We start from the raw sequence: 20,618 nt of genomic DNA, 5'->3' as shown, positions 1-20,618 counted from the left end.
TGCTTGTGATATAAAAGTATATATATCTTCCAGAACTGATATTCTAGACAGTTATATATGCATCTGAAAATATGGTGTATGGCTTCTTATTAAATTATACACTAGGCTTTCCTCAATCCATTCTAAATGATCAATAGCTATGATTAAATAATAACTTGATTGCAAATTTAATAGGTCAAAAATCCATCTCACAGATTTAAACTCCAATCTGTTTCTTGCAGCTTTCTTCCTGGAAAAAGACAGCTCCTGCTGGTTGCAAGACACCCTGTTCTTTACTGATAATATGCTACCAAATATTAGGGACAATTTCTTATGCCTCTCAGACATCTTCTGGCTTATTTTTGTCAGGTATCATTTAAATGATAGGTTATCAGAGTGGGTAAAAAAATCATTCATCAGGATAAATATTTTGCTACATAAAAAAAAGAAATAAACCCATTAATACTGAGATGTTGGATGGATTGGGTTTCTGGCAAGAGGCTTAATGTATCATTAAGTTTGTAGATTCTTTTAGAATAGAAATGATAAGCAAGGAAAGTGGTTAATTACTGGGCCTTGTGCTACAAAGGATTAAGCTCTAATAGGAAGTTTAAAGTTGTCAGACATCCTGCAGGATACTGGGCAGTATGAGTCTCTTGATATTTGGTGTGGTTTTTTTAAAAAGCCCTAGCTCCTGGAGTCATGTGAATACATAAACTTCTCAGTTCAAAATAAGGCTTAAGTGAGAACAAAGTGATGCATAGACAGTGTGAGAGTCCTCTATGCAGTGGGGAATTTCACCCTCAGTGAGCAGTCATGGTACCTGTGAGCTGTGTCTAACTGCTCATTTGCATGCACACAATTCTGAATATGTGGACCCAAGACTAAATTTGCCTTTGTTTGTTGCTAAATTAACAATAGTGGTTAATGATAATGTTAAGAATGACATATTTCAGCCAGGAAAGCTGTTGTGCCCAAGCTCAGCAACAGACAGAATTATTAAAGGTGGCCAGGATAATGATTTTACTTCCATTATTCATGAAAATAACCAACCTCTTGGGGGCCTGTATTGGAACAGAGCAAGAATGGAGATAGCCTCATGGGATACCAAATTTACCCTGAGTCATCAGGCCTGGGCCATGTGTGGGTGTTTAATTGCATTGTAGCCATACTCCATGACCCTGGGAAACCCAGTCATCAGTACTTCTGGTGTGCACAGATCGGATTTCCAGTGTTAGACACCAAATAAAGTAGCACTCCCAGAGTGTGAAATTCACCCCAGTGGAAAGGGTCAGCAGTATTGCTAACCCCAAGTGTTGAAAAATCATGAGCAAGGCCTCAAAAAACAAGGGTGTTTTAAAAACAACAAAGTTGGGGGCGGGGATCTTTGCTCTCTGGCCTTTAGGGTACACTCAGGTAGCATTGTCTAGCTTTTCTATGCAATCAGGTGGCCTGGAAACTTTTTTTTTTTTTTTTTTTTTAGTGAAAGTTGTGATTTTTATGCAATCGCTTGACTCCAATAGCTGATGCTTTAAAAAAAGCCAAAACACTGAATGGTCAGTAGAAAGCCTAAATACTATTTAAGTCTCACTTAATTCCTTAAGTGGTGCACAGGCCTTGTGCTGGCCCTCTGCACGCGGGTAAATTTCACCCTGATTTAATATATTGCCCCATCCCATGTGATGTAGTGGATGTCAGTCAAGGAGCTCTGAAGTGCAGCTTGTAAGCTCAAGAATAGCTGTGCTACCAATGTCTGTGATATAGCTGCTGAGCTGATCAAGCATGGCTAGGATTCAATATTATCAGCAAAGTATGGATTCATGAGAAACTACCCAATGACTGGCGCCAGGGGATTGTTCTGCCATTTTTGAAAGGGAAAGGTGATGTTCTGGTGTGCTTTAATCACTACGGCATCACTTTGCTTTCCATTCCAAGCAAACTGTTCATGCTGGTACTTCTTGAGCACGTTAAGCCCACCATAAGGAATTTATGGCATCTACATCAAGCTGAGTTTATGCCCAGCCAAGCAGCCATGGAGCAGATTTTTACCATTAGACAAATTATTTAAAAAGCCCAGGATTTTTGGCGCAAGAAGGATGAGGTATATACAGCTTTTATTGATTTAAAAGCTGCCTTTGACTTTGTTGATCGTCACTCCCTTTGTCTCTCTCTGCAAGCTGCGGGTGTGTCTGGCAAGCTCCTCAGCCTTCTTATTGAAATGCATCAACAAAGGGAGAGCTGTGGCTACTGAGATAGAAGTATGTCCAGTTCGTCTGAGTACAACAGTGATGTCTGTCAAAGGTGCATGGCTTCCTCTGATCAGTTCAATACTCTTATTGACCAAATGATAGAAACCCGTCACATACTGTGGGTGATATTGCATAATCTTTGCATAACAGATATGGAACATGCAGATGGCATGGCTATATTCACATTCTCGTAAACTAATCTCATTAATGCCCTGAATATATTGACAGAAGAAACAAGTAAGCCTGGTCTTCAAGTCAGTTGGAAGAAGACCAAACCGGTGAAAGTGGCTGATGGACCTCTACTCCTACCCATCGTAATTGATGGACAAGAATTGAATTTGTCGATTCATTTGAGTATCTTGGTGCTGTTGTCACCAAGAGGGAGGTTGCCTTGCTGACATGAAACATTGACTCAACCAGCTACAGGTGTTAGCTACGGGTGTTTTGGCATCAACATCACAAATCGACTTGAACTGTGCTGTATATCTGTCAAACAGCAGTGGCTTCTGTCCTTCTCTATGGCTCTAAAACCTGGGCCACCACAGACACACATGCGCCAGTGGGACACTTTCAACATGAAACAACAATGACATATGAAAGGTATATGGTGGTTTAATCACATTATGAATAAGGATGTCAGGCATTGGATCCCCCAGCCTCCAATGTCTTCCCTGGTGACTCAACGTTGGCTCAGGTGGCTTGGCCATCTGCTCCATATGCCAGAGGCCATACTAACACACCAGCTTTATGCATTTGACCCAACAAAAGTTGGATGGAGAAGGCCTCGTTGATCGCCTGGCACACTCTTGTGGGATGTCTTGGCTTCCTTCCTCATCCACCTCAACCTTGATACAGAACAGGCCACAACATTGGCAGGAGACCGGGATCTCTGGAAAGGGGTGATCTGAAGTATGCACTCTATGCTCCATGAGGAGAATTACTGAATGAATATACTACAGTCAGTGAGCTGGAGGCACCTGACATGAATCTCTTGATAGTATTTCCTGATGTGGTTCTTCATGATTGGATTTCCCAATGCAGGGGCAGACTAGGAGGCATCCAGTTCAGTGAATCTGGCCTCAGTAACCCATTTTTACCAACCCCAGGATCTCATGAAATTCAATGGAAAAACATGGTGCTCAATGCACTTTTTGAGAATTCAGAGCATGAAGACAGAAAAAATTGACCATATTTCCCATATCAGTTTCCACTTTTAAAGTATTGGGTTTTCAAGTTATAAAGTTATTGTCAAACAAAGATAGAGATGTGGGATGAATCATATTCAAGTGTCCACTTTTTACACTGCTAACTGAGCTGAATCTTCATGCTCAATACAAACTATATTTATGAAAGTGGACATTTTGTTTAGGTTTTTATTTCCAGAAACAACAATAGTTTATTAAAAATTGGACTTATAAAATTAAGCACCAGTGATAGATTCTTGGGGCACAAATATCCTGGAGCATTTAGAAACTCTAGTGCAATCATCCTTTATTCTGTCTGCCTGTCAATTTCAGTTTATTCCCCTTAGCACAATAAAAAAGAGAGGATTGGAATTCTGTTAATCTTTTGGCTCCCCAATCCTATGGAAGTTAATTATACAGTATGATTACATAGGTAGTTATAAACTGTAGGGACTAGACCAGCTAGTGTAATTTGGCAACATTATATTAAATCACTGGAGCTACAGAGATGATTTACAGCAGCTCAGGATATCACTCTAGAAATGCTAATATTACACATCCCAGCCTTCTCCATCCTTCTACAATTCTTTCCTTTTATTAGAATGAAATTCAGCACCCACCTTCATTTTTAAGGTCAATGCAATTTAACAATTGCAAATTAAACTAGGTGGTTGTTTATGCATAGAGACATACATAGCTGTAAATAACATGGGGGGCGGGGGGGACTTCTTGAGGCCCCTAACTTTCCAAACACAAAAATTGGAACCACAAGATGCATGCTAAACATCAGCATTAGCTGAGATTTGCTTATTTGCATCCCATTACATAAATCTCTTCCTGCTCATTGTCCAGATTATCAGAACAGAGAATGTGTTTATTTGTAATGTACCTAGCATGCTTTGGGCAGTTTAAAAACAATAGGCCAAGATTTTAGAAAATTGTTTGTGTCTCAGACACACACACCACAAAACAATTGTGTTCTGAACTCAGATTAGCTGACCTGGGTTAGGTCATTCAGATTAAAGTAGCTGTGCAGACATGACAATTCTGCTTTTAACTCTGGTTAGCAGCTTGAGTTCAAGCCCATAGGACAGTCTGAGGTTGAACTCAAGCAGTTAACCTAAGTTAAAAGCCACGTTGCCAAGTCTTCATTGTTGTTTTAACCCAAATTAGCTAATGCTGGTTAGCTAATCCGAATTAAGAACACATGTGGTGTTTTTGTTTGTTTGTTTTCAGTATAGACATCTTCTAAGTTTAGGCATCCCTAAATAAATGGCCTGATATTTTTAAAAGTGCTGAGCACTCCACAGCTCCCATTTGGTGAGACCCAGAAATGTTGCTGTTTTCTCAATCAGTGAGATGAAATCCAGCAACCTGTGGCGACCCACTTCTGGGTCACACCCCTGGTTGAGACATTCTGATTTAATGGACTGAGCAAGGAACTGGGAGTCAGGATATCTGAATTCTGTTGCTGCAGTTATCACTGACTCTCTGTGTGACTATGGACAAGTCAGTTAAACCTTCTACACATCAGCTATTCCATCAAGAAATGGAGAGAACAATGCTTACCTATATTTGTAAAGGTCTTTGAAGTCTATGGAAGAAAAAGTACTATATAAGTGCTAAATTATGTTGTTAATGGTAAAATATCACTCCTCCCATAGCCCCACATAGAACACAATGAAGTTGGATGAAGTTGCATGGTATATGCAAGTATGCATGGTATGTGGAAATTTCAGGAGAATTACCATGGTGGTTAGTGAATGTAAATTTTCTTATTAAGCAAAGTATTACTTAATACTTTTAGATTTTGGAAGGAAGGAGGCATAATCTAATACTTTGACTGACACACAGTGAGGATGTAAATGGACAGTGAAAAAACATTTATTCTAAAGTTCCTTTAGGTGTCTGACATAACCAACCATGTAATTAGCCAGCTTTTTATTTATTCACTGGCATCTTAATAGTCTTAGTAAAAAGCCAAAAGATTGAGTATATACTTGTTTTGTAAAATTAAATTAAAAAGATATCTTTTGAACATAAGGGGTTTTTTTTGCATAGTTTTTTAGTCATTACATTTCCCAAACCTCTTCTTCTATAATACTGCCCTCTTGTGTTCTTAAATTTTAGAAAAATAATGTCATGGATAGGCATGAGCACATGTAATACTTTGCTTAATAAGAAAATTTACATTCACTAACCACCATGGTAATTCTCCTGAAATTTCCGCATACAATGCAACTTCATCCACAAACAGGAGAAAATTGCAAACATGGTGTTTGAAGATGGACTATATTATTACCGAGCTACAAAGCTATTATTTTAGGGTTAGTTTTAGTTTCATGTTGATCATTGCGCAAAACTGCTTAGCCCATTGCGAGCTATTTATATTCACATATTTACTGTAAAGATGGGCCCAGGGAAAATCCCTTGATCTAGACAGCATCCATTTTTGGGAGATTCACAACCTCAACCTGGATCCAGCTCTTAACGTGGCAGCTGCCACCTATTTATATAATAGTCTGAATCCAGGGCCTTATTTCTTATCTTACTGGTATCTCATGTAACCAGAACCCCATGTCTTCAGTGTTTACACCCGATTTACATTATTAAAGTGAAATCAGAATCAGGTTTCAACACACCAGTTCCAAACACCCAGAATTGTTGAGTTTGAAATCTGAAAACATGCCTTGTAGCTTGGGCCTGACTCACCAATAAAGTTGGGTGCAGGTACTGAAAAAGCAAACATTTAATGATGGGTAATATTAACATTCTATTTTAGGCTGGTATTTATTTAGTGATCACTAGGTACTTGATAGTGTAAACTATAGTCTGCTCTATTTACAATTGATTGTAAATATTGTAGTAACTTTGGTGGTAACTAGATGGATTAATATGAAATTTCATATGGATCTCATCTTTTTCTTCTTCTTCAGAAATTGTCCGAGCAATGACACACGTGATAAACCAGGGGATGGCAATGTACTGGGGAACCTCACGCTGGAGTGCTATGGAAATCATGGTAATGTAGCTTTTAAAAAAGTATCACTAGTTTCTGTTACATACTCTAGATCACATTCAGGGCAGCAGAATTTGCCAGAATGCAAAGCAAAGGTTGAACAATAAGTACCAGTCAGTTCTGGGAAAGTTTTTGAACTGGTTTTAAAATCTGTTCAGCTAAACAATTTTAAAACCATTTACAACTGTAGTGTAGACCCAGTTTTAGGTGGATTAAGGTGGCCTGCAGTGACATCATACCATACATACACCTACAGGCTGGTTAGGGTCTGAAGTGAGGAGAATCTACAGTTGCTGGGTTTTCAAATAATTAATACTTAGTCACTATTAACCACTAAGGGCGTGATCCAAGAACCACTGAAGTCAATGAGTCTTTTCAGGTCCAAAATGCCTTGAGAATTTGTTGCTTTTTTTGAATACACAGAAAACAAAACATTAAAAAGTTCTATGAAAAAGGAGCTTTGGAAACGTGAATGTCCATATATTGCATCTGAAGAGATTGTGGGAGCCTACTTTGCAGTAGATTCTTATACTCAAAGAGGTCTGGGCCACTAACTGATTTTATGGATGCTTAGTTGATGAGTACGTTATATCCCACAAGGATAGTCGCACTTAATACTTCATTTTATTCTATTAATTTTCTACAGGAAGCCTATTCTGTAGCAAGACAGTTTAATATGATTCCACCAGTCTGTGAACAGGCTGAATATCATCTTTTCCAGAGAGAGAAAGTGGAGGTTCAACTGCCAGAATTATACCACAAAATAGGTAAAGTTTTGTGATTGCTCTGTTCTCTCGTTTCTTACTCATGAGGAAATGATAAGCTAATAGCAAGGATACAGAACTCATATACATTCATAAAGACGTACTTTCCTGTGTCCCTGTTAAATAGAAGCATGCTAGAAGAGAAACATCTGCCTAGTGATCCAAAGAGAGAAACTGCCTCAGTGTAGCTCTAAAAGTAGATATAAAGCCCAAATGGTACCCCTGTGATCTGTGCAGGAAGGGGAGCCACCCTGCACAGATCTCATCTCTCCTGTACTGAAGGGGATGCATCTACCTCCATAGCACAATCTTCCTCTTCCATGGCCTCCAGGCCACTCCATGGGGTCTGTGGTCTCTGCTGGGGATAGGGTGGGGGCAAAGTGGGCTGGAAGAGGAGCAGATTGGCCAGGGTGCATGTTATCCTCCCCTCTGCTCCTGTGGAGAATGCCCCAGCAGGACTATCTTTTCTGCAGAGCCATTCCCTGAGGAGCTGCCAGGTGCCAGATGCAGTGCAGAAAAAGGGGTGTGACAGCATAACAAAGAGAGGTAGGGGGCATCCCCACCCCTCAGCAAGACAGGAGAATCTGAGCCAACGAACAAAATTGGGACACTTCAATAAACTGGGAAGAGTGGGAGCCAGAATAAGGCAAACATCTGCCTTAATAGGACTGTTCCAATTGCTCTAGTTTAAAGGATATCTCACAGCCTTTTAAAAAATATGAAATAACCATGTCCAGGTCCTTTTAAGGAAGAGACTGTTGTTACCATTAAACTGACTGAACATTGCTGACAACTATAATAGGAATAAGCAGTAAACTTTGTCTTTCTGTTTGCAGAAATTCAAATGTATGATGTACCGGTATGTCACCAATTCACTGTAATTTCCTTATCTGGTTGATTTGTAGGAGTTGGAGCAATGACATGGTCTCCACTTGCCTGCGGGATCATCTCAGGGAAATATGGAAATGGGGTTCCTGAAAGCTCCAGGGCTTCCCTGAAGGTATTTCCCCTATGCTTAAGAGACGTGGATGCATTGCCTTTGTGAGGACTTGAAATAAAAAAAACCTGATTCGTTATAAGGCTGCCCCTATACCCAGCAATTTTGATAAGTCAGCTCAGTTTCTCTGGCAACCATACCAGCATCAGTGAAAGTCTGTGTTATAAGAAATTCTGTTTCACTGCCACAGTTTAATCCCTCATTATGATGCTGTTGATTAGCTTTAGGTGAGTATTCTGGGCCAGATCCTTGCTGGTGTGAATTGATTCAGATGCACTCAAGTCAGAGCTAGACCAGTTTACACCAACTAAGGATTTGGCCTTCTTTATTTTTCTTCATTCTGATAACAGGCTTTTCCAGCCTTGAGAACACAGCCTGAGAAAACCATCTTGGATATAAAGATATAAAATATAGGAGAGTCAAGTTCCGGCAATGCCTGTACCATACCCTGCTACTCTCATTTGAAGGAATTTGATTGTGCAGGCTATGCCTACATGATTTTAACAGATTATCCATGCCCAGAACTCCAATGGAAGTAGACTAACCCATTGAGTAGTGCTCTGCAGATGTCTAATCGAAGCAGGAATTGTAATGATTTGTGTTTCTGAATGTATGTATTGAAGACAGAGAACTAAAGATTTTATTTCAAAGTTTTTTATAGCTACTGTTACGCAGCAGCAGGAGAGCACCAGGCCTCAATTACAGGTTGGAGGACAGCAGGATTTTGTCCTCAGTGTGAACCACATAATTCCTCTGCACAAAGCCCTTTTACTCAGGTGTTGCATGAAGACTCAGAATACACCCATAGGAATTAGAGATGTAAAATACCCAACAGGTGCCTAGTCTATTCCTTCTGTTAGAGGAGGAGTGCAGCCTGTCACGCTGTCTGGAGTGGGCTCATGACTGTCAGTGCCTACCTCAGGGGAGACTGTTGGAAAACAGACAGATACCCCAAACTGGTGGTGTGTTCTATAATTAGATTTCACCAAGCCAATGACACGTGAACTCCTGGATCACTATACCAGTCTTACCATGGAGTCAGACAGTCCCATTAGACTCTCCAGTCTATCTTGCCACCCAGACAAACTAGATTTTGTGATAAAATGGTTTACATACACCAAAAATCACATCATATTTAGATTGTTTCCAGTCCTAAGAGACCAGTCACTTACCCCAGGACAATTGGTACTCTAGATTTTACACCAAAGGCAGTGCTGGCAGCCAATTCTATAGTAAACTAACTAAAGGTTTATTATCTAAGAAAAGGAAATGAGTGTTTATTGAGAGGGAGGCAGGTAAAATATATGCACAGGTGAGTCGCAGTTTGAAATTCCAAATGGTGGCAGTGATGTCATAAATGCGTTTCCAAAAATCTTTTCAGGGTACACAGATAGTCTCTTGATCTCTGCTTTGCATTTGGTACACTTCCCTGTAAGAGTCCTAACAGTCCAGAGATCCAGGATCTTTCCTTGAACCCATACTTATAGCTTCTTCTCCCAGAAAACAAGCTGACAGTGTCACTACCTAAGTGAACTTTCCTTTAATGACAGAGAGTGAGGAAAGCATTTTTGAGTCATTGACCTCCGATGATCACACAGCATGACCACTTGCTTTGAAATTAGCACTTTTCTGTTAAAGTTCTTCATTTGCATTCCACAAGATTTCTTTCTCATGATGTAGTTTTTTAGTTACAGGGGTATATACAATGTAAATGTTTGCCACTACAGTATAACTTGGTACAGATAAGTGAAAACAATGCAAGAAACATCCCACTAATTTTCATGAAGTTTAAACACCCAATACACTTATACATTTAACAACACTTTGATCTATACTAATACCCAAATGAGATGGCTTGGGGCTCTGGCATGAGTTGGTTCTAACCAGAGTAACAGTTCTAATACTCAAGTGCAACCAAAAGCACTTTGCAGCTGTCTCTTACAAAATTCTATCTTGGGAAAAAAAAACAAAAAACATGGCTTGGTTTGTCTACACTGCACTGCGGTGCTGACTACGCAGGTGTGAAGAGCATTACCCATGTCTCTAGTTTGCATTAACATAGTCCTGTTTGAATTAGGACTACCTTAACATGCACTAAGGTCTTTTGGTTTGCCCTAGCAGTGTCCAAACAGGGTAGATACAGCGCAACACTTGGGTGCGCTTTGCAGTTCACATCCCCATTGTCCACACTGCAACCTGCTGTAGAAAGCCTCAGATTCTCCCCTGACAAGAGATTTGCTTGGTGCAGGAGGAAGAAGGGGCATCAGGAAACCACTTATGATTCCTTGATTCTTAGGTCGATCTGTGCTGGCTTGGGCAAAGATTAGGGCAACCTAGAAGCTGTCTGAACCTATGCCAGTTTTAGTACCCAAGGGACTATATGCTAGTTGGGAATTAACTGAGTGCAGTGTGCTCCAGTCACAGCCCCGCCCATCCCCAGCATAACCACTATGCCAGAGGGCTAAGGAGGGGCAGGCTTAAGAGCTGGGAAGAATCAAGATAAAAATGATGGAATGTAAGGGAATCTAATCCTGCATTAATGAGAGCACTGGTGGTTGGCCACTGAAGGCTAGATTCACAAAGAGACTTTCATGCCTAACTGCTATGTTAGGTGCTTAAGACCCAGATTTAGGCACCACTGGTATTCACAAAACCCCCCTCAGCTGCTGCCTCACCCTGAAGGCACCTGAATGCATTTGAGGACTAAGTTTTTGCAGTAAAAGTTCCCTAGGCACCTACGTTTCTGCCTCTGAGCTTGTGCATGGCTGTCTCACTCTAGGCGTCCGGATACCTATCTCCTGCCTAAGCCCCAATGTGGTTCACAAATCAGCGAAGATAGGTGTTTGGCTGCTGAAATCACATGCAGGGATTGAGCCAGTTGGCGTGCTCGGAGCCTGTCTAACTCCAGAAACAGAACAGTGGGAAGGGAGGGCCAATAGCAAGATTGAGAATTACTCTCTAGCCTGGTAGGTAAGGCACTCAGTTAGGAGGTGAGAGACCCTGGATGCAGTCCACCTGCTGCAGTAACTCTCTATTTATACACAGTGGTACATCTTCAACAGGAGAGATTGAGAGAGCCCTATATCAGAATATCCCATAGCCCAGTGGTTAAGGTACTTGCTTGAGAGGTGGCAGATTCTTATTCAAATCCCTTTGCCTCATCAGGCAGAGGGAGGACTTGAACGGGGGGATCTCCCACTTCCCACATGAGTACCCTGACCACTGGCCTTAAAGTTATGAAGAAGCCCTCCCTCCTGCCCCTGCAAGAAACATCATAGGTGCCTAACTCCAGGAGAGAGTTCACAGCTGAAAATCCCAGGCACAGCTAGGTGCCTATTTCACTGAAAAGGGCAGGACTTAGCACACAACCCTTACTTAGCTCAGCATCTCCCATTGACTAGCTTAGTTGGTTCCATAGCCAGGCTGCTGGCTTTTGTGGATTGCATTTTAAGGTGCCTCTCTCCCCATTCATTGTATAAGGAGCCTAGGCACCTTACTCGGGCTTTGTGAACTGCAGTGTTGTTCCTGTGATTTTCTAGGCACCTAAAAGTTAGATGTTGTGACTCACCTTCTAAATCCCTTTGTGAATCTAGCCTTAAATTCCTTCTGCATAGTAAAAAGAACAGGATTTAAGAAGGGACTGCATAGTTAAATGCCTTATTGGCATGGTGTGGATAGTGCTTAATCTCTGTCATCTTGGACTTGCACATTCTTCACTCACACCCCATTTCAAATACTGCACACTTGCAAGTAATGAGTAAGTGTACAGGAATCTCTAGCCTTACTACTGCTCAGAGTGAAGGGCTATGCCTTGTGCTTAACCTTAGTTTGCACCCTGGCTTAATCCTCACTCGCACTGTGCTGGAGTCTAAGATCTTGCACACCTGGCTGTGCATTGAACAAGGGAGCAAAGACCAAGGAAGGAAGCCTCACACCTTCCCTCTGAAGATGATGGTAAATATTACTGGGTCAGATTTATCTTCAGTTAATTCAGTAGTGTTGTGCCAGATACTGACCTGGTCCACTCTCATCGTTTTGCATGAGGAAATTGAGGCAGAGAGAGGGTAAGTGACTTGCCAAAGCTCATACAGTGCATCTGATGTGCCAGAGATAAACTTCATGAGTCTAGATTTCGGTCCTGTGCTTTTAATCTCAAGTTTTTCCCCTCTCTTATCTAATGCTTTAGAGCATCCCAGAGCCCCAGACCAGGTCATTCTTATGAAACATCTTTATTTTCTACCAGTGCCTGGAAAAAACACATTGATGAAATGTATTTGAAGTTTATTGCAGCCTAGTGGCTCAAAAGGCACCTTTTGAAAATAGTAAACATTTAGACCCACTCAGTAGCTGCAAAGCAACTGCTTGGTGCTACTAGCAGAAAATTAAATGAACAAAAAAAAAAATCTTGAATTCCTTAAAAATACTGTATTCTTTAGAGTAACTACTAACTACCAGAGCCATTTCAGTCAGCACTTTGGCCAAATTAAGTGCAACAGCTCTGTTTAGGATGGGGCTTGTGTGGCAATCTGAAGATTAAAAAATAAGTGGTAAAGATGCTTTCCCAGCAGTCCCACCAGTCTACATTATTCCAGCAAACCATACAAACCTTTCATTTCCATAAAGACATGGTTTTGTCAGCAGCACTCTCAGTGGGGGCTTGGCTTTATTAGGTAATATGAAATGTCAGGACATTTGCAAGGTACATCTGGAGGCTTTTAGAACAAAGGGAATGGGCAGTAAAGGAATCGTGTTTTAAATGTGAATATATTCCCCTACCACAGAATTGTATTTAAACAGTATTTTGGGGGGTAAATTCTAAATATATAGTGATGGTAGCAAATGGACATTCTGTCCATTTTAAGCTACTGTTATGCTGACTGAGTATCTTAAAGAGCACTTTGCACTAGTAATAAAAACAGTCATTGCTCTGATTTAATATGCATGAGTTAGGTGGGGTGCAGCTTTTGCCTTCACTGGCTTTCTTGTGGAACATCCTAATTTTATATCTCCTTACCCCTTTTAAATCCGCATCTCTCCATGCTGCCTATTGACTAAATTCAAGGTGCAAGGCTAGACAAGACTACATTTAGAAATCCATAGTTAGAGTAGCAAGATTCTTTAAAGAATTAAGAAGTAGTTTTTTAAATTTTAAACTAATTACAGACCATCACACCATACTAGACTCAGATACAAATCACAGTCGTTGGTTGGTGATATATAATTATCAGCGTTATTTCATCTATTTAAGTACCATGTTAGCTCCATTGTTAGTCTAATATCATGAATTGTTTATAATGCAACACCTAACTTTCCTACACTATACTCCTGTACTCTTTAACATTACACAGTTTACATTGGCTGGGAGCATGCTCCGCCCTGCTCAAGTTGTAAAGTGGGGAGGAAGAGGGAGAGGAGGAAGGAACAACTCTGTGCGATGCTCCAAACGGGGTCCCTGGATTCCAGCAGGAGCATTCTCTGGCCAGAGTGAGGGTCTCTGTAACTAGGAAATTGAGAGGACTGGGGAAGAAAAGCAAGGTAATGGGAGGCTAGAAAGTTTAGTAAGAGGTCACTATTTGCAATGTTGGTATTAGCTCACTTCCCCACCCTGGACAATAAGCAATCACAACAAAGCTGGAACATCGAATGTGTTATATTTGTCTTTAATTCCTGCTGCTGTCCTTCTGTTAGCACCAATGATTCACATCTCAAATTATACACAGACATTGCACAAACTTGTTTTATCCATTAAAATGCTGTATATGTAACTTTCTGTATGCTGGCCCTGCCCTGGGGTTGAGTGTGTAAGAAAACAGCAGAGTAAGGTCTTTAGTCCTGATGTGTAATATGAAGATTAATGGTACTCTTTGTTACATTACAGATAGAATCAATCTGACAGGCCTAATCTACATACATCCAGGACTGCTTTTATTATTCTGGATCATTTCACTCTAAAAATATTGACATATAGTCCAACAAAAGGCAACACTTTTCCTGGTTATTGCTGCAGCCTACTTAATACTTGCTGTTATCTGTGATGTACTGTCTTTATCATAGCTGACAGTTTGAAAAATGGCAGCATATTACAACATCAGGGTTTTAATATTTTTAAAGACTTGAGAAGTTTGACTAAAAAATGTCTTTTGTATCATCTCATGGGTAAAAATCAACCCTCTGCAATAGAGGTACAGCAGCACTAAAACAAGTATCTGAAAGCATTTCACACACACACTTTTATAGAAGCTGGTATGGACCAGTGGAGTCAGCAGACCTGAGTCGTATTCCTGGCTCTGCCATTGAATTTCTGTGTGATGCTGTGCCTTAGTTTCTTCATCATAAAATGAGGATAAGTCCACCACTGCAAAGCACTAAGAAATCTAAGGATAGGAAGCGCTGTAAATGCTCCAAAGATCTCAAAGTACTTTACAAATATTAATTCATTAAGTCTTCACAACAACCAATTAATTAATTACATTAAACAACCAACAATTAATTACATACAAACCACATGCTTGATGCTCCACAAGACACAAAAGAAATTACTATCTTTGCCCTTTAGACAATCGAATCTTAGTAGAGAAGACAATATACTTTAGATTTCACAGGTAAAAAAGTGAAGCATAAAAAACTGTCTTGCTCAAAGCCACATGGTTTGTGAATGAACTAACAATAGGATTCAGATCTCCTGTCATCTGGTCTTGTGTTTTAACCAGTAGATCATTCTCACTCATTAATTATAGCCTTTATTAAATTATATGCCTTTTAAATTAAACATTATTGCTTAACCAATCTGCGTAAACAATAAAATTCAGCTCTCTATTACACATATGATATGCGTATAGAACAAGGTTAGAGTGATCAAAATATTGTATTTGATTGCAAAGAATCTATATTTTCAATGAAATTCTTTTACATATCGAAGTATAAAGATATCTATTGTAAACTGGCCTGCCGAGGTAGTGTTCAGATGTGGATCCAAATTAGGTTTAGAGTTCAAGGTTGAGGGTGAGATTCAGGTTTGGATTAGAGGGAACTGAAATCTCAAATTGTTCTGATGAATTTTTATAACCCTTGAATAGTGATAGTTCATCAAATCAGCTGTTGTTCCAAGATCCTAACACCTTGAGCCAAAATCTCATGAGAATGGCTGAAATTTTGCTTGCATTCATCCCAAATAGGAAAACAGACCCAATTCTGAGTTTGGATCCAACCAGGAACTAAAAGTTAATGGGGATGGTTTAGTCCATCTGTCATATAAACAAAACAAGCTATCAGTGTGGAATCTTGAAGACTTATTCTTTCCCATCATCATTATTTTCATGCAGCAAAAGTTTTGTATCACTCAAGCTCAGTTACCAACTTCTGAGGGCTAAGATTTAAAAAAAAAAAAAAAAAAAAAAAAGTTGCTAGTATCAACTCTGAATTTTTAATAGCTGTTTGCAGTGTTGTTGTAGAGACATGACCAAGAGCTCTGGGGAGCTCAGAAACTTCTCTCTTTCACCAGCAGAAGTTGGTCCACTCACCTTGTCTTTGTAATCACTGTTAGTTTTAATCTTCCAATGTACTTGATTCCCAGTGCTACCAGTGGCTAAAGGAAAAAATTATAAGTGAAGAAGGAAGAAAACAGCAAATAAAGCTGAAAGACCTTTCCCCAATTGCAGATCGCCTTGGATGCACACTACCTCAGCTAGCAGTTGGTAAGAAATACTAAAAATATGATTTTTTAATTGTTGCTTTCTCCCCTCTTCTTCTTGATACTTGACTTGGTTCACATCATAGTACTGAAGAGAAACTACTCTAAAACTAGTTCAGTAATTCTCATGTACCAAAATTATGTGCTTTGCTGATCTGTGGCAGATCACTGCAAACTAAGTCTTGCACAAACCCATGAAGGTGTGGATACTCCATTAGTATTCACTTATTCCATATAAATCTCTGAGTAAGAGGTAACTTAAAAGCCTTAATAGTCAGAGAAACAGTAATATTCCTGGGGTCTGCTGCATTTCAAATGGGACATTCAAAGTGCCAGCCAGCAGGGATAGCTTTCTGCTTCAGGAAGATGTGAATTAAATCAAGTGATCACTTAAAGACAGATTAAGTCAAGATCATTTAGGTAATAGAAGCTGTACAACCGATGCCAGGGATGGATGACGATTGATGATGTGAAATGCAGTGCTACTTTATAAGGAGGCATGTGCTGAAGGAACATGATGAGTAGATGAAAAGGAAGAAAAGCGATACAATAACATAAAATGCCAGTTTGAACAACTACTCTGTATTCTTGACTCATCATCCTCTGGCAAAGACCAGATCCATTTTCTTATAAAACAGCAATAGCATGAGCTAGTAATTACTATGAAATTATCATGAGCCTTTTTCTTGCAGCAGCCCAGGAATGTAGTAGCTTTGTAACAGCCACAGACCTGACTGACTCGTGCTTCTTAAATACACCTTTTTTCAAAAGGAGAGGTCATTAATCATTTTCAAGTGTGCTGTCTTTTCCATGCTTGCCTTGAGCCATTACTGAAATGTTTCACACAGATGGCTGTCAGAGAAGTGAGCCTGCAATTTATATAGCCTATGTAACCACTCCTGTCCCCTAGCACAAAAAAAAAAAAAAAGCAGCTGCTAATAAACTGCTAGTAAACTGATGCGGGAGCAGGCCAAGTGGTCATATCATAGTTTGATATCTAGTCCCTGTGCATAAGCCTGAACGATGGGGGCTGGATGAATATGAATAGAGACTTTCATACGGTGAATAGTTTAGGATTGTTTAGTTGAGAGGGGAAATAAATCAGGAAGTAGAAGGTAAAGCTATACAATATAATGAATAATATTGAGAAGGTAAATTGAGCATGCCTATTTATCCTTTCCCATAATACAAGAACAAGGAGACTTCAATGAAACTGATAGGCAGCAAATTCAAAACTGAAAAAGGGAAATATTTATATAATGCATAATTAGCCTGATGACCTCATTGCCACAAAGTATCAAGTGCTTATTAAAAATGTTTAAGGATTTCATATTTACATGGATAATGAGAACATTCAGTTATTAGATGGGATACTTTTTCTTTTTTTTTAAAGAAGGGATATAAACTCATGCTTCAGGACACAAACCCACCCCTATCTGACAGGGATTGGGAAGAAACTAGCCCTATGGACAGGTTTTTCTATAGTTATCTACTAGGAGGTTTCTTGCACCCTTCTCTAAAGCATCTGTTATTGACCACTGTCAGATAAAGGATTCTGGACTAGACTGATTACCCATCTGAGGCAGCATGACAATTCCTATGTTCCTAATAGTCATGTGATTTTATTCTCAGCATGGTGCCTGCGAAATGAAGGTGTGAGTTCTGTTCTTCTAGGATCTTCCAATCCAGAGCAACTGATAGAAAATCTTGGAGCCATACAGGCAAGTAGTGTATGAATAAATCCTACTAGCATCAAGAGCTTTTACTTACCTTGAAACAACTTCGAATAGAGTTAACATTGAGTCTATTGTGCTCAGTATCCTGACTTTAAAGATTTAATAAATTTTCATTTTCAGTTCCTCTGCAGTTGTACTGATGCACTTTAATTAAATAAAAATATACTACACTTTACTGGAGCCAACAAACATTACTTTCCAATCTTCAGTAGTCTTCTACAGGAGAATTTAAAAAAGTGTCCCATCTTATCTGCTCTGACATTAAATGTCACGTAGCATTTTTCATGAGAGGGGCTTGCTCTGACATCCTTGACCACAAACTTCCTTCCCATCACTGTTCAATGATGTTTTGTGTGTACATAGTTTACGAAATGCCCTATCCTCAGAAGAAAATTACAGCAGATCTTGTTATACAATCATTATAGTTTGGGAAGGAAGGCACCTCGTAAGTGTAAAATGTTTGCCATATAGAGACATTACTTGATATGATCTGTTTAATTTTCGAAAACCTGTAATTGAGAAGAACCATTAAGCAATCCTGATTACATGTACATTTATTTTTTCTTCATCCTCAGGTTCTCCCAAAGATGACATCACATATTGTAAGTGAAATAGATAATATTCTAGGGAATAAGCCCTACAGCAAGAAGGACTACAGATCATAATGCAATGCATGATTACACCGGACTGCATGGTTAAAATAGTGCTCTGTATATGGTACAGTACTGAATTAATATCCAGTCATTAGAATCATTCAGCAGCTTGCTGCTCAGTCTCTATTATTACTGGATTTTTCACAATGTGTGCTGTTGCTACCAATCTGCAGTAAAATTCAAAAGCACAGTTGATCTCTCTTACAACCGAGAGTGTTCTTTGTATTTTCTTATCTCTGACTAAAGTCACTGATTCTTACTTTTATCTTAGCACCTCATGCTTATGCAGTGAAATACACATATCAAGCAAAAAACTATTTATAACCTTTAGGTACTTGGTAATTAGAGAAGGATGTACAGATATATTTTTTCAATGAACAAGAACAAAACTTAGGGTTTTAGTAAAACCACATTCTAGGAAATTTCAACTATAAAAATTCTTCAGCTAGATCATAGAATGAGCAAGTTCAAAATTTTCAATTTGCATTTTTTTATATAGGCTTTGGGCTATACCTGAAAAAGGACTTTACAGTAAAAAGTCAGAAAATTAATTACAAGTTACATGGTTCAGCTTTTACATAGTCCAGTTAAGAGTTTTGCATATTGAGTGTGCTCAGCTGTTTGTTGTTATAATTCACAGTTGCTGTAAAATACCAGAAAATCAGATCTTTGTTTAGGTGGAAAGGTTACATTTGCTCTGACTGTATTCTGGAAATCAGCCATAAGCATTATGCTTAGTATTTTTGACAAGGTATTTTTAAACAATTTGTGAGTTTTGTGGAACTGTTGTCATCCTTACACAGGAAACACTGGTACATTTATCAGTTAATTTGCCCCTTTTAAGAACATCTTGATAAATATAGTAACCTCACTTTGCTTTGCAAAATGCATTTATTATAATTTCAGTAAGTGTATTTCATATATGTATTGCATACCTCTACATTTCAAAAAGGGTATGGTTATGTACAGTACATATTGGATCCTTGTATACCTTTTTCCTTACTTCAAAACATAGCGTTGCACACAATTATCAGATGACACATGAACAGAACACAGATATCGGTATTTTTAAAGTTAAAATGTTTTTCTTTTCTTGTATTTCATCCAATGATCTATGGTGTGTAAATGAACTTAGCTGCCGTATATTAGGAACCATAATCTGACTTCTGCTTGTACACAATAAAAGCATTTTGTGCACCGACCCTTAGAATTAGACATTTGTTACAATCAGTGATTTTGTTTTAGGGCAAGGAAACATAAGGTCAGGAGCAAAGTAGAAAAAAAAAGTCCTGTAAGACCGATAAAAATATAAAATGAGATTTTTCATTGAAATGAATGAGATGTAAATGATCTTTCTTTGGCCCATCAAGATTGTACTACATTTCAGTGATCAACCGCCCAAAAGAGGACACATAGGGGAGAGAAAAAAAAATTTGTTAGATGAGGGGGACATCTAGTGCACTACATTTCACCCAGTTTTTTACTGATCTTTGCCACATGCTTAACATTACTTAAATATTTGCTGCATATTTTGTTGATAAAAGAAATATTTAAATTAGAATTCAAGAAACCCACTGATTTAACCCTTGTCTGAAGTGGAGGGGCTTCAGGAGTTAGTATACATTACACAGGTGAAAAAGTGAAATGCACTCTTTTGCAGGGTACTGACTGAACTATTCTCTTATTTATGTACCAGTCTCTTTTAGGACATATTCCTTATGTTTCCCCCTCCGTCATGCTTTAATCCGGCACTCTTTCTTTGTATAAACCAAAATTAAGAATTCTTGCCTGTTATAGAGATTAATGTAATAAATACTAATTAAAAGGGAGGTGGCACTGTCCATTATTCAGAGAGAAAACTAATACAAAGTCAAGCAGCCTAACAATTTGGCAGATAGCAATAAACAACTTTTAGGCTAACCTTAACCCTACTTCTGGAACTAAACATCTCTAAGCCAGCTGTCAGGGGCAGTGGGGTTACAAGAGCACACAATCTTTGTCACTTTATACACTTGTACTTTCTCGGTGATTTATAGACACTGATCTCCTCTAAAGAGAAACAGAGATAGGGAAACACTTGTTATGCAAATAGGACAGGATTTGGAAAAAACTATTGGGGTTTAAAATTAAGAGTCCAGCAAGGTTTCGGGTTTCAAATATTTGTTCTTAAGCTCCTTATCCTGTAACACCATCTCTCAGGAGAAACTCTGACCTGACAACCATGGGCTCAAGGCCTTAGAAACCTATCAATACAAAAAAACTGAACTAAAGAGAAAAGACGTTAGTAAAAGATTCAATGAACTGATAGTAACAGCATAAAAAAGGGCTGTGTTGGCTTTTTTCTTTT

At 39.1% G+C, this 20,618-nt stretch overlaps 1 protein-coding gene across 5 annotated transcripts in view; it reads left to right on the top strand.

Annotated features, from left to right (window-relative positions):
- KCNAB1 (potassium voltage-gated channel subfamily A regulatory beta subunit 1) overlaps window positions 1-19,473 on the top strand; it is a 214,806-nt gene extending 195,333 nt beyond the window's left edge. For all 5 annotated transcript variants that reach the window (XM_067548647.1, XM_067548405.1, XM_067548487.1 and 2 more), the window contains 6 exons: window positions 6,349-6,434; window positions 7,078-7,198; window positions 8,101-8,195; window positions 15,766-15,886; window positions 17,515-17,603; window positions 18,194-19,473. In XM_067548647.1, coding sequence (XP_067404748.1) covers window positions 6,349-6,434; window positions 7,078-7,198; window positions 8,101-8,195; window positions 15,766-15,886; window positions 17,515-17,603; window positions 18,194-18,283 — 602 coding nt within the window. In that variant the 3' untranslated portion in view covers window positions 18,284-19,473. The remainder of the gene's footprint in view (window positions 1-6,348; window positions 6,435-7,077; window positions 7,199-8,100; window positions 8,196-15,765; window positions 15,887-17,514; window positions 17,604-18,193) is intronic.
- The last annotated feature ends 1,145 nt before the right edge of the window (window positions 19,474-20,618 follow it).

This window comes from Emydura macquarii, unplaced genomic scaffold, assembly GCF_026122565.2.
Source record: "Emydura macquarii macquarii isolate MOO-44397 ecotype Brisbane River unplaced genomic scaffold, CSIRO-AGI_Emac_v2 contig_18, whole genome shotgun sequence".
In the NCBI taxonomy this organism is placed as follows: domain Eukaryota; kingdom Metazoa; phylum Chordata; order Testudines; family Chelidae; genus Emydura; species Emydura macquarii.
This window is presented reverse-complemented; position numbering and strand designations above follow the sequence as displayed.